Source organism: Falco punctatus, assembly GCF_963210335.1.
Source record: "Falco punctatus genome assembly, chromosome: 10".
In the NCBI taxonomy this organism is placed as follows: Eukaryota; Metazoa; Chordata; class Aves; order Falconiformes; family Falconidae; genus Falco; species Falco punctatus.
The window spans coordinates 24,269,783-24,284,046 of record NC_137590.1 but is presented as its reverse complement, the minus strand read 5'-3'; the positions used below and the strand labels follow the sequence as shown (position 1 = coordinate 24,284,046).

The following is a 14,264-nucleotide window of genomic DNA, read 5'->3' as shown; positions in this document are numbered from 1 at the left end:
TAAGGAGCTCATGTGGCTCTTTGTGTCTTCTCAGAGGTAGGATCGGGTGGTGGGTGGCTTGTTGGGGAGGGCATGGGGAACTGTGCATTTGGGTGGGTTTAGAGTTTTCCTGGGGTATCCAAGCCCATGTTGCATGCTCCCGCCTATCTCACTGATACCTGTGTCCTCCATAGACCATGCGTGTGTAGGAGATGAAGGTGAGGGAGTCTGAGACTTGCACAGCCACAAGGGCTTTTACACCCTGCACTGCTCTAAGCTTATTGGGACAGGCATTGTAACTTCTTGCTACTTGGCCATTGAACCGTGCATTGTCCATGAGAGTACTTAAAATGCTTTTGCTAATCTAGCCATAAATTATGTGTGGGAAATAATGACTACGTATTCAAATTATTTCTATCAACTTCAGTATTTTGATGTTGCCTTCCTTTTGGTAAGACTGAGGAAAAATACTGCCCACACATTTCAGATCCTGCTCTTACAGTCTCACTTACTTCTGTAAACCGTGAGCTATGCACGTGAAAGGGTCGCATCCATAGCAGAGCATGGCAGAGACATGAAGTCCTGATTTTTTTCACCCTATCTTGTACAAATAATCTTCCCAGAGACCATAGCAGCACCCTTGCTGAACCTCTTCTCCAGTATACCTCCAGAAAAAAGGCCTCAGATAGCTCATTCCAACTTACAGGGCATCAGGAGTTGGTGAAGATCATTTCTTGCACCATTGTTTTCAGTACTTCTCTAATCTTTTAGTTCTTTATTCTCTAAACTGCTGTATTTCCATTCTGGTTTATAGTCAGTCTTTGTGCACATGTAAATTCTTACAGGTTCATGTAAATACGTGTCACTCATATGCATATGTGTACAGAAAGGCTGGGAAGCCGTAGGCCAGTACGATGCCCAACCTTTCACACTGGGACATGACACTCCTGCTTTACGTGGCCACAGTCCTCAGATCAATAAAAGCCTTTTCACTTGCCAGAGATCTGCCATCTCTGCAGACGTTAACCCATCCTCTCCTCTGCCTGGCATCCCTGGCACTGATGGGGATGTGCAGTGGCAAAGGGTGGCCGTGCCCTGCCTGCCTCCCCTCCCACAAGCGGGCTGTAGGACTTGCCAGGACATGGCACACGACCACCAGCCACGTCTTCATAAGGTAAACTTGGAAAGCTTTGTCTAAACCCCAGCCTTGACTGCTCTGGGAGGAAAAGCAGGTTGCAAGGGCTGAGATCCAAGTGAGAGGCTCCGATTTTAATCTCTTCCTAAGAATTTTGGGCTGCACTGGAGGGAACACCTGGTGATGCCTCATTTTGCCTGTGGTCCAGATGCACCTGAGATACCTAAGCTCTCGTGCCCTTGTGGCACCAGCATCTCCACAGGTACTGCTGGACTGGACTGGCATGAGACTTCCCACTAGGGCCTTCTCACTATCGTCTCTCCTGGGCCTCGTTGCTGCTCTTTCTGCTGCTGAACCCCAAAAAACACCTTCTCATCTATTGGCAACTCCTCCTCCAGCCAGAAACCTGCAGAGTGGGTGCCACCTGCATGTAATCCCTCCCAGCTCCATATGCTCCAACCCTACCCTGTTTCCTCTGCAGAAGCTGCTAGAGAGAGTCGACATGCTCCCACTGGCTCCTCTGGCTGGCCCAGGAAGAGCCAGTTTCCTCCCTTCCCTCTTAAAGAACAGCACCCCTCCCAGGGCTTAGCATGCACCCTGACATCAGGACACAATTTTTTCAGGTGCTTCTTGCTTTGGATGGTGCCTACATTGCTGCAATGGGAAAAGTAACTTAAGACATCAAATGTATAAACCAGGACACATAAAGATGGGGAATGTTAGCGACAGAGGATAGCACATTGTTCTTATTTACCTCACATGACTGCAAGCATAGACCTTTCTGTACTGCTGATTTTCAGAGCCAGCAGGTTATTTATCAGTGCTTTTTGGCTATTTATATTAGTAAATGTAAGTGACAGACAGTAAGCTTTACTAATGAGTTTGCACAATGAAAAGCCTTTATCACAATAAAGAACTGGGGGGGGGGGGGGGGGGGGGGGAGGGGGGGAGTTCTTTAATTGGCTTCATTTAGTTACCAATATAGACGAGCAATCGTTAAAGTGATTGGAACAGTTTCTGTTTAGCTTTCTTCTTTACTGTTTCTCTAAGAGGCCCAAGGCACGTAAGACAGATCCTGCTCTGGTGCAAAGTGGCTCAGCCCCGCAAAGCCATGGAACTCTATCAATTTAAGCAGCTGAGAATCCAGCCTGCACTCTTCAAATCTCATCCAAAGCTTTTTAGGTAGCTTTATGTTATTAATTAACTATATAAATTGTTTTAATTGCTTCATCTTCCTATTGTGTTTGCTGGTGTTGCTCTACTCTCTGAGAACGCTCTTTAGGCCAACACCTACAATATATTTTTTGATAGAGGCTTAGTGGCACAGGAAGGTGTCACGTTAAGACACCATGATTTATATGCTGCTGATTAAGTTTAAATAATTGAGAAGTACTGGTATTCTATGACTTTCTTCTTACCTACCTACTTGCGATTAATCGCTTCTTTTCCAGCCTATGGTTTTCCTTCTAGATTTTACTCCCAGATTTTTTGCTTTGGAGCACTGCCACGTACTTTAGATTTAGTGGGGATTACTCCCAGCAAGGAATGTCGAAAGATTTGTGAGAAACCCAAGAAAAAGATAAATGTGAGATTACGAGAGACAGCGCCTTTGCAGCCACTGCACCTCTAAGCCAACAAACCAACCCACTGAAAGGCAGGGAAACCTTAGGCCAAGTTTCATTTCAGTCTCATGTAATGATGCGGACCTCAGAGACCGAAATTGTTGACAGCGATAGTCATCTTGAGTTTTCCTGACAAATAATTTGGAATTATCTGTATTGTAGTTATCTGAATCTTCACACCTCCCTCCCCTGGGTAGTATCTGGGTTGCCTTCTCCTCCTCGTGGAAAACAGGCTGCACAAAAAATGAGTCATCCGTAAAAGATCGGAAAACATTGGCATACATATTCTGCTCTTCAGGCCTGTGTTTTGTCCCAAGTGCTGATTGATTAAAAGCCTGATTAAAGAGGGGAGGCTGGCAGCACAGCACGGCACGGGACAGCTGCTGTGGTGCAGAAGGCCCCCGGCATGGTGGGTGCGCTGCCGGCGCCCGCCCAGGCCTGCGCGCTTCCAGTCGCCCCAGCACGGCACACCCCGGCAGCGCGGGCTCGGGGGCCAACCGCCTGCTCGCCTGGCTACCAGCTCCCGTGGCTCTGAGACATGGCAGGGCTCAGGGGTGCCCGGCCACAAAGGGAGTGTGGTCACCAGGCAGGGAGCGTGGCCGCTCTAGGGTCACACGCAGTGCCATGCCATGCCTTCACGGCCAGTGCTTCCATAAGCACTGAACTGACCCAATCTTCTACAGCAAGGCGACCCGCTGAGCGGGTGAGGGGAGGCCACGCGTGCTGCCCACCCGGAGCCCAGCGGAGCCTTTGGCCCGTCTCCCCCAGCACCCCCTGTGCCAGCGGCTGCTGCCGGCCGGGCGGGCGAGCTCTGCGCTGGGGTCAAAGCTGCCCGGGCGGCCGAGCCCAAAGCGCGGGGGTGGATGGAGCCACCTCCCGGGGGCGCCGGGCACACGGGGTGTTCCCAGGGCTCCGTGCTGGGGCCAGCCCTGTGCCATGGCTCTGCCCACGGCCTGGGCCAGGGGGGCAGCGCCCTCAGCCAGCTGCAGGGGACCCCGGCCGGGGATGGGGCACAAGGCTGGGGGGGCGGCGGGGGGAGCGGGGGGGTTCAGCCCGGAGAGGAGGGGGCTCGGGGGGGGCCTGATCCCTCCCTACAGCTGCCTGGCAGGGGCCGTAGCGAGGTGGGTGTTGGCCTCCTCTCCCAGGTAACAGGCGACAGAGTAAGAAAAAACAGCCCCGGGTTGCGCCGGGGAGGTTTAGATGGGTTTTTAGGAAAAATGTCTTCACTGCACGGGCTGTCGGCACTGGCACAGGCTGCCCAGGGACGGGGCTGAGTCACCATCCCCGGAGGTGTTGAGAAGACGTGTGGATGTGACACTTGGGGACATAGGTTAGTGGTGGGCTTGGCAGTGCCTGATTAACAGTTGGACTCAATGATCTTCAGGGTCTTTTCCAACCTAAATGATTCTATGTTTCTACTCTATGATTTCACATCTGTTCCATAGAACTTCTTCCAAATTCGCTACCCTGGGGTGCAGGCCATGGGTAAGTGCACAAGTTGTCACCCACAGGTGGATGTTAACCTTTAGGGTAGGCAGAGTGAGTCTGAGAAGGCTTAAGAGCTGGAAAATCTGATTGCTGCTCTCTTGCTGTTTGCCCAAGTCTCTTCTTTTGCTTGTGATTTATGTACAGGTTGAACAACTAAAGTCATTTTACCCCCAAATTAATAATTACTCCTTGCCAGCATTTTGCCGTTAGGCAATATGAATGAGTGCATATCCTTGATATAATGATACAAATATTTTTACATGGATCTTTTCCCAGTGTCAAAGTAATATACCCAGCGGGCATGGAAGAGTCATTATATACTTCTTAGAAAAAAGTGTTGGGACTGCCAAATCTTGACCGGCATTATTACTGTGGGCAAACTGCTTAGGGACCAAGCTGCAATATCAGAGTCATTTAATGGCAGTTTAAATGCTGTCTGCTTCAGTGTTTCTTTTTGTAAAATGGATACAAAAATGTCCCTCCAAGCTGCAAAGATTGATGCAGGTTTCGGAAAGGTTTGAGATCTTTTCCTGAAACAAAATAATTGAATGTGATGTTTCTACTGATGAGGGGTATATGCTGTACAGATCCACAGATAAGTCATTTGCATTATTTTGTGAAATTAGGTTTAGCGGTGTTATTACCCACCAGTAATCAGACTGGTAAGCTAAAATAGGACACAGTTCATTAAATCAAGCAGATTTGTTTGGTGGTTTTCCCATATCTCGGTAGTTACACAATTTTCATTGAAAATAATCTCAATTTACAGTTGTGCTTCAAAGTATTTATTCAAAGTATAGAAGCTGTGCTGTTCTGCATTTTACCTTTGTTTCTCCAAGAAAGCTGGTATATGGTAGTTTGTGACATTTCCATTGTGAAAGATCCTTAACATTAAACAGTTATTTAGAACCAAGAGCCCTTGCCCTAAAATACATATGGTTGCACTTAAGCTGAAATCACCACTTTATGCTAGAAAATATTGTTTTCATCATAAAAGGTAAGTGTTCCCAGAAGCATATTAAAATGCTCAGAGATACAAAAGAGAAATATTGGAATTCAGTCTTGGGTACCAATGTAAAAATATTTAAATACGCTATAAATTGCCCAGATCCAGCACTGTTCACTGAAGAATCTTTCAAGTTATTAAAATATTTTCTGTTCAATAAGAGACACTAAAAGTAATCATGCAGTTTGTGTGCTGTTCAATGTTAGAAACACTTCTAGATATACTTATACAATGAAGTTCCTTAGGTCACAAACAAAGGTTTCTTTGGCTCCTATGAAGAGCAATTAGAATAGGAGAGTGTATCAGGAAAGAAAGTGGAAGGGAAAATCTGTAGCTTATATTTAGTTCAACTCCAGTAGAGGTGATGAAAGGCAGAAAAGACTTAAGTGGCTGAAGTGGATTAATTCACAATGACATCTGCGCACCTAAAGGCTTTGTATGTACATTGCATGTAAGGAAGGCACTGACTCATAGAGCCCATGCAGAACATCTCGAAGGTAAGGGGGCAGTTACAGGGGACGCTAAATGAAAATAATGGCCCTTCTTTGCCATTCTGTCTCCAAGTCCAGGAAAAAACAAAAGCCGGTTTTGTCATCTCTGCTGGAACAGAAGACTTGCTAATTGCCACTCAGCAGAGGCTTTGCTAACGGCCCACCTTTTTGACGGGTTATCAGGTAGAGCAAAAGGAAGGATGCTGCAGCAGTATGTGGGCTGCAAATGGAACAAAACCAGCTTTAAATCTATGATGGAAATAGAAAGTAGGAGTAGCAACAATATTTTTACAAGCAACCTCTAACACTGCTGAGTTTGATGCATTGACAATAAAATCCCAAATAAGCCTCCACAAAATTTTCCTCTAGACCTGCCTCGGTCTTTGGAAGCTTGATTTTTGGAAAGGGATCTCAGCGCTGCCTCATCTGATTGATTAAGAACAACAGATCTAATTCACCTCGATAAACAGTGCATCTAAAGAGATCTGTTTTGTTAAGCATGTAACTGCTCTCCTTAACGGCAATGAATGACCCTATCAAAAAGTTAAGGGGGAGTAATAGCACCACCTGGGGCAGAAAACATCAAGCAAATCATCACAAGACAAGCAGGTACTCAAAGCCGTATGTGTGCCAACACCCTTTAGCTCCAAGTCAGGCATACAGCTCCACAAAACAGTATTTTTTCCTATGGAAATTCATCTGTGCTCTAACTGAAAGGTCTGCCAGTAGGATCCAGGACCTTCTAATTTGGCATCAGAAGTCTTACTCTGAATACCACTGTTTTCTTCAGCAGCATATTTATAAAGGTCTCAGCCTTGCTTGCCAAATTGGGATAGTGAGACCATAGTGTCTAGCAGGTTGTTTGTCCCCCAGGGTTTCATATGCATTTTGCAGTAAATGTTTTCAAAGTACCTTCTGTTAAAGGATCCTTGCAGGAATTCTTATGCAGGAGAAGCTTTATTTATTTAGGTCAGCATTAGCGCTGTTTCCTGGCTGTTGTGAATACTGTATCAGGGGAGAATTTGTTTGTCATTTTAATCAGAAAATGACAGGATAAAAATATACTGGACAGTTGCAAACATAGCTGGTGCGGGGACTGGTTTTTCAGTTAACTCTATGCAAGAGCCGGGATGGAGGTTACTGTTTTACTAAATACCGTCGGTTCAGTGGTAGCTTCACAAGAGTTTCTCTATCTTTTTCCTTTCCTTTAGTGTTTCTCTCCTACATGACTATTTCCCTGCTCCCCTCTTCTTCTGTTGTTATCTCATCTTCTTCCTTTTTTACACATAGGACTTAAAGAGAACACAATTATATTTGAAAGAGTTCATCATATACATGCCGAGACAAAGTCAAGGGTCGCTCTTAATCAGAGCTCGCCAGCATCCCTTAATAATCTTTACACGATATGCACCCAGTTCCTCTTGCTCTCTGCTAACTCAGTGTATAATTTCTCAACAGATATTTTGTTCTTAACAATAACACGTTTCCATCATGCTCAATGAGGTTCAAATCCACAGCTGTTGCTGAGAACTCCCATGGAAGCTGATAGGGTATTTGACTGTCGAGAAGTAGATTAATATGGTTTGGGAGATAGTTCCCTTATAAACATAAACTTAGAAAGGAACTGAAGTATGTGTTTACTTTTCACTCATAAGTACAATTAAGGCTAATCCCCTTTAGTTTTGTAAGGCTATTTCTGTACTGGAAGTGCTGGAGTTCTTTACTAACTCAGGACTGTACAGAACAGCATTTAAAAATGTGGTGAGGTGGTGGCATAGCTTATTTTGTTCACAGTCGTGTTGTATGTTTGCTCTTTTTAAAGGAAATTGAAGAAAGAGTCGGTTTTAAAGGTTGATGTGTCCAAAAATACTTTCCCTGGGGTTACATGAAGCAAGACATAGTCTTTAAAGCCAAAAGAAAGGGTCCCCGGCCACAGCAACAAAGGCCATAATCAGGTTGCAATAGTAACAGATTACAGCTGTCATGTTTCTTTTTTTCTCCAGGTTCTGATTTCTCTCCCTATCTCTGGTTTTCTTCTAGTAAGAGATACCCTGTGGCTCATTTTGCTCAGGTCATCCAGGAGAACTTACATGGGCCAATAGTTTCCATTACATTTATCTCATCTCCTGTCTTTCGCAGGTAACCTAAATGAGTGCCACACAAGCAGATAAGATGTAGTCTGAGCCACATTTGCATCAGCAGTAGTTTGAGAAAAACAATAATGCTGGAAGTTTTCCTGAAACGCACCTTTTCCATAAATAACAAAAATAGTTTAAGCAAAACTTTTTTTAAATAGTTGATGGCAACTAAATACTTAATGCAAAGCTCTTAGACCTGTTCTTAAACTTTCGCTACAGCCCCAGTGTGCTGTGGAAGCGATGTGGGGGGACCTAGAGCCAGCCAAAAGTGTAGAGCAAAGGATTTCCCCAGTATGAGCAAATCAGTGGCTGACACAACGTTGGCAGACCCGCTCTTACCTCTGCCACATTTCCTCCCACTCCAGCCTGTTCTGTTGCCTCTACAGTGCAGGAACACTGGCCAAGGCACCCGTCTCAAGGTGCTTGCTCCAAGCACCTCTGATGATGGAAACCCAGAGTTTATCATGACTTGTATCAGGTCTGGGTTTCCTTGGGCGTACCGAGCTCGAGATGCCCTTGGGTCTCTCTCCTGGTTTTACCAAGCGTGACCGTGAGCTTGGCACTGCTTGTGATTTTTAAAAGACAGCAACATGCAAAATGCCTCCCGTTGATGCTGAAGCCCCTCTCCTGGGGCACTGAGGTGAGGTCGGCAGGAGCCGAGGCTCTGCACTGGCTATGGACAGACCACCCCACCTCAGGGGTCTCACCTCTCTTCCCTCCAGAAGTGCGCTTGGAGGTGAGCCCATGCCAAGCCGTTCTCTGAGGTACAACACAGCGAGCACGCTTGCTGCTGCCTGCCTACTCCAGAGGATTTCCTGGTGCTTTCGGGAGACTGAAAGCAAGCTGAAATGTTCTAGCACTTTAAAGGAGGACTAGGCATTGGTGGGAGGCTTGTTTAGTATCTGAGTGGGATCATGACTACGATGTTCATCTGCATGTTACCAGCGTGGAATATACGCAGTTGGGAGCAGTTTGAAGACGAGTAGGCTCGGAAAGAAAGGAAAACTCTTCCAGGGAGGGAGGAGGCAGAGTGAAAGACTGCTAATGCTTGCAGCATGAAGATTGGGGAAAAGATGGAGATACCAGAGCGGGATAATCTCCAGGAGGAGGAGACCAGGCACAGAAAATCAACACTTGATGGGAGGTTACCCTAAATACATACTAGGAGGATGGTATTTACCCTCCGGACAGTAGCAGGGCAGGTGCCAAATCTGCCTGTTGAAGAAGCAGGAGGTTACCAGCCGAACTAGCACACAATGACCCCGGGGGACCTTTCTTTCAAACATGCCATTAGATTGCTGGCATGGAGATAAGTTGGTAGCCCTGTTTCACACCAGCGGTGATGTAATATAGCTCTTATTTCAGAAGCATATCCATGAAGTTGACAGCTACTGTTATCGTCTGATTCTGCTCGGATTGCTAACACTGGTGTTTGAGGTGGGTTTTAAGTGATCTGTGAAGGAGCAGCCTGTGTATAATGGATATAAGGCATCTTTTAACGTGGGCTTAGCAGTCCTCCATGCATTTTGGTAGCCTTTCAAGTATGTGAAAAAGCCAACCAGTAATAGCTCATTGTTTTCCAAAGATGTTTTAAGGCAGGGAAGGAACGTTTGCAGCTCGCTTGGGATTTTGGGCTGTTTGGCAGGTTGGTTCAAGGCAGGGTGACTTTCTAGCAATGCTCCTGCAGTATTTTTCACATTCTTTTGTCTAAGAGAGGGGAAAAATGTATGACTGATTCCCGCTTAATGAGGCCTCATCTGCTAAACAGTTATGTCACTATTTACATATGAGTAGTCCCACTGAAGTCAAGTCCTACAGCTGTATACTTCATCTGGTAACAATGTAAATCCAAGATAAACAGACTTGGAACAAGAGATGTACATTGCCTTATATGTATGAACTACCTGAATATAGCAAATGCTGTGCCATGCCGTTCTGGCAAAAGCTAACAGCTATACTGTTTCAACACCCTGTAAACGGATCACCCAATTATTAGTTTTAAACGGTGGACCAAACTCTGCCCACTAGTCCCGACTTTTACTGAAGTGTATGACTTGTCAAATGAGTAACTTGGAATCAATTGTGCTCCTCAACGGTTATAAGGGAAAAAATAGTCCTCTGCACCTACCCACATTGAGTGATTTTTCGTGGCTGGGTTCCCATGGCACAGGGATCATCAGCTCTTCTAGATATCAAAACCACAGTCAGAAACAAGATGTAGGGAAAGGAAATGGCTGGAAACTCAACAAACATCTGGGTGTAATTCTATTCCATCCCCTTTCTAAGGCCTTTCTTGCAGGAATCTCTCTCAGCTGTCTGTCGGTGACTCCCCTCCATCATTTTTGTGCATTGACTGATGTCCTATCTCCAGCTCTGGTCCCTCAGACCAAGTTGGGCTGTTCTGTTGCCAGTGAATGGCACTATGAGGAAAGGACTGTGGTTGCTTTATACTACCTCGTCCTCTTCTGCCAGATAATTCCCGTGGTCTATAGCGTCCCATACTACCCTACCAGTGACCTGTTGTTCTTCCATACATTTTGGTACCATTCTCTTGATTCCTGCGCCTGTGTTTTTTCATGAATTACTTCAGATTGATGTGACTGAAGCAATGTAAAGCAAACTATCTCCTCAGCAAACAGGTGCTTAATGTGGACTAACAAGCATGAGATGGGTTACCAGTTGTCACCTATCTCCAGTGAAGGTGGTGGAGTCGTTTTGTGTTATCTAAAGCAGAACTCTGGACTAGGAGCTCTTCTAGTTAGCTCTTTAAAGGAGTATCTTTGCTAGTGGTTCTGTCAGCGTGACCCTGCCTTAGCATTACTGGCAAATGCCACCAATTTGCTCTGGAAAACGCAGCTGGATGAGACATGTCCAGTGTCTACTGTGGTTCTCCTGGTAAGCTTTCATGGAAGTTTTTTTGTAAGTTTAATGTTACTACATCAATATAATACTGTGACCTGGCAGAGGTTTCTTCTGGGCATCTCTAACAACTAAGACCTTCATCAGAAAATGGAAATATCTAGAAGTTAATGAGATGAGAAGTAGGTGAGGAACAGTGCTGTAGATAAGATACTTTCTTGCAAGTGATGCAGCTGGAATTACTTTCTCAATGAAAGCCTATGTTTCTTAAGCTATGAAATAAGCATGTAGAATTGGGATTTTTTTAATTGATATTGCATCTTTATAAAGTTCTCTTTATCCAAAACCACTGAGGACTCCATGGAGTCAGAAACTTCTAAGACTTAGACACGTATTTATGTAGCCAAAATATAAAACATGTGACTTACTACCCAAAGTAGATATTAGCATAGTTATTTTACTCCCCTGAGAGAGAGGCAGGAGCTGTTTGCTTAGAACACTGGGAGAAAGCAGAACTCACTGAAAGCCCACTTGTTGAAACGTTTGTGCGCTTTTTTTTTTCCCCTTTAATGTAATTTAAAGAATGGTATTCCCAACTCCTAACACTTCCAACTGTTGGAAGAAAACTTCAGCTTCCTGACTGAAGATCAGTACTAAGGGATGGGGCTCGGGTGACAACTGATAGGGTGATCTGTTCGGTGCAGCCTTACATCAGCAACAGCCCTTCGGAGCGGCTCTGCCCGCTGCATGCCATACAGCAAGGATGTAGTGCCGGCGAAGGGATTCAGCAGCTCTCCTCGGGGCAGCTTTGCTGGAGACCACTTGACTTTTCTTCTAACACCTTGCCCCCAGGACAGCCGAGGCAGGAGAGCACCAGCTGTACCAGTCCTAGGGCAGCATCTGCTGGTTATTGCATGGATCAACATAAACGGTTGTCATGGAAGAGGCTGCTTGCTTTGGCTCCCAGGCAGAGGTACCTGGGGTGGGGGGGGCGTGGGGCGGGCGGCGGGAGACGGACACTGAAGAGAAACGACCCGTAAATGTGATTTCAACAGTCAACCGGGAGAGAACGGGAGCGGGCAAGGAGCTGCTGGGTCTTGGTCTTGCTTTCTGCTGTACGAGAGGCAGCAGCCACAAACTTTGGAGAGTCCGGGTTCACTTGGCCGCAGTTCGCCTCCAAAGGCAACGCAACTCGCGCCCCTTCGCCCCCCGCACCCGCTCCGCGCTGGGGCTTGCAGAGCCGGGAGAGACCGAGATAAAATGGGGGACGGGGGCTTTGCGGAGACTTGGCCGGAGCAGCCCCGGGGCTCGACCCCCTCTCCTGGGGAGGGGGGCTGCGCCCCCCGCGGGGCAGAGCGGCAGAGCCGGGGGCGGGCCGGAGGGGGGGCAGGTCCCCGGGATGCGCTCCCCTTTCCCTTGCCCTTCCCTCCCCTGCCGCCGCCACCGCCGCCTCCTCCTCCTCCTCCTCCCCCCGCCCGGCGGCGGGGCTCGGCGCGGGGCTGCGCGCCCCCGGGGCTGAGCCTCCCGGCGCGGGCACAGCCAGGAGGGGGAGGAAAAGTGTGCTGGGAAGTTAGGGCTGGGAAAAGGCAGGGGCTTCCGAAGGGAGCTCGTCTTGGCAGCTCTGCGAGGTTCCTCTTGTGGCAAGAGCTAGTATGCAACAAGTCCATGGAGCACTTCCCGTGTGAGCGAGAGCAAACGTGACATAAAACAAAAAAAAAAAAAAAAAAAAAAAAAAAAAAAAAAAAAGCCAAATGTTTACTTACCTGTCACCAATGCAAATCTCCAGAGCCAGCTCGTCTTGCACGGCCCCAGGTGCGAGCCGGGCGCTGGAAGCAGCGCGGCCGGCGGTCAGGGCTCACTGCACAGCGCGCCCGGCCGGCGAGGACTTTCCTCGGGAACTTTCTGTCCCGCTCCGGTTTCCTGGGAGGCGGCTGCGATCACGTTTTTTATACCGTGTCAGTTGGTAACCCCTCTCATTCATTAAGATCACGTAAGAACTCAAAGGGAAACGTGACTCTGAGCTAAGGCGTTTGCGTAAATCTATAGGTTTTTAAAACTCCCTGCCAGTTGCTTTCTGTCTTCTGTAGGCACCAAGGTGGTGGAGAGTTTAAGCTTGCGGATATTGCAAAGGGTTATTAGATTCATAAGTCACACCAAGTGGTGGGCGATCCACTGAGCAAAGCAGAAGTTCTCACATGATGACTTCAAACAAGACACATTACCTTCCAGCATCTGTTGGAGAGACTGGATTTTAAGACACTTCTGTCTCCAGGACAGCAAAGTAACAATGGTAAGTATCAATAAAAAAGCCTATTTTTATAACTGGAGAGAAAAAACAAAACAACAACAAAAAAACAGAAAGAAAGCTTGAGATGTTGCTTAACGACAGTATCTAATATCACGGGCTTGGCTTTCCAGTACTTAATATACCAAAGCGCGTAACCCGCGGAGGCCGGAGGAATTGTGCTTTAGCCGGTGTAACTTTAATTGCAACGCTCTTTGATTTAAGGCTGCGATGGAAACACCGCGTCGGAGAAACTTGGAGCTGCCGGCGACTTGGCTGCGGCCGGGCGCTCGCTCCTCCCGGCTCCCTCCTGCCCTCGCTCCCAGCGGGCACGGGAGGCGGCTGACGCTCGGGGGGAGGGGGGGGCACCTCCGCGCCCCGCCGCGGAGCGAGGGCCGGGCATTGCCCCGGCAGCGGCGGGGGGGTGCGGAGCGGCGCGACCGCGGCACGTGACGGCGCGTGGGGGACGGGGGCGAGGAGCGGCCCGGGCGCGCAGCGGGGCGCGCAGCGGGGCGCGGCGGCGGCGGCGGCGGCAGCACCCTGGACAGAGGCGGCGGCGGGCGCGGAGCGGAGCGGGGGGGGCGGCCCGCGGGGGGGGCGGCCCGCGGGGGGGCGGTGGAGGCCCCGGCCCCGCACCGCACCGCGGCCCGCTCCGCGCCCCTGCGGGTCGGGGAGCCGCTGGCACTTGGTGCCGGCTCCCCCCCGCCCCCCGCCACCCCCCGGTCCTTCCCCTCCCCTCCCCGCCCGCCGCCCTCTCGCCCCGCCGGAGCTGGGCGAAGTTGAATTCCTAGCGGTGCGGACTGGAATAGGAAAAGGAGAGGGGAAAAAAAAAAAAAAAGGAAAAAAAAAAAAAACCAACACCCAGAGTCTTGCAAGCTCCGGGGGTTGATTTGACGGTGTCAACTTTGGGAAATGCCAGTGTTTATCTCCGCGATCTAGCCACTGCTCGTGGTGCTAGCTGTGCCTAAGGTAAGCGGAGGGGTGACCCCCCCGGGCCCCCCTCTGGCTCCTGCCTCTCTCTCTCTCTCTCTCTCTCTCTCTCTCCGTGGCGCGGGGATGGGTGCCTGCTCTTTGCCTAGTTTTGTTACCTTGCTGGCTTGCTCGGTGTGTGGAGGCTAGAAAAGGTAGGAGAAGCTTGATGAGATTGCACTACGAGTTGAGTTAAGTTGTGCCTGATTTAATCTGGGAATCTCGTCTCTCTATGTGCGTGTGCATGCTTTGGGCAGAGATGCAACTGATCTTTACCTAGATAAGCAGATGCG

The 14,264-nt window shown here is 48.4% G+C and overlaps 1 protein-coding gene and 1 long non-coding RNA gene across 8 annotated transcripts in view; one reads left to right on the top strand and one right to left on the bottom strand.

Moving 5' to 3' along the window:
* The window catches only part of LOC308070775, a 35,477-nt gene extending 22,883 nt beyond the window's left edge, over positions 1–12,594 (bottom strand). The window contains exon 1 of the long non-coding RNA XR_013930849.1: positions 12,482–12,594. This is a non-coding gene — a long non-coding RNA (uncharacterized lncRNA). The remainder of the gene's footprint in view (positions 1–12,481) is intronic.
* The window catches only part of BDNF (brain derived neurotrophic factor), a 104,037-nt gene that overhangs the window by 40,867 nt on the left and 48,906 nt on the right, over positions 1–14,264 (top strand). Inside the window, exon 1 of one of the 7 annotated variants that reach the window (XM_080405296.1) lies at positions 8–11,691. The exons of 3 other annotated variants lie outside the window; for them this stretch is intronic. In XM_080405296.1, the coding sequence (XP_080261422.1) occupies positions 11,656–11,691 (36 nt within the window). In that variant the 5' untranslated portion in view covers positions 8–11,655. 3 more of the 7 variants (XM_080405297.1, XM_080405300.1, XM_080405303.1) reach the window with 3 other exon arrangements.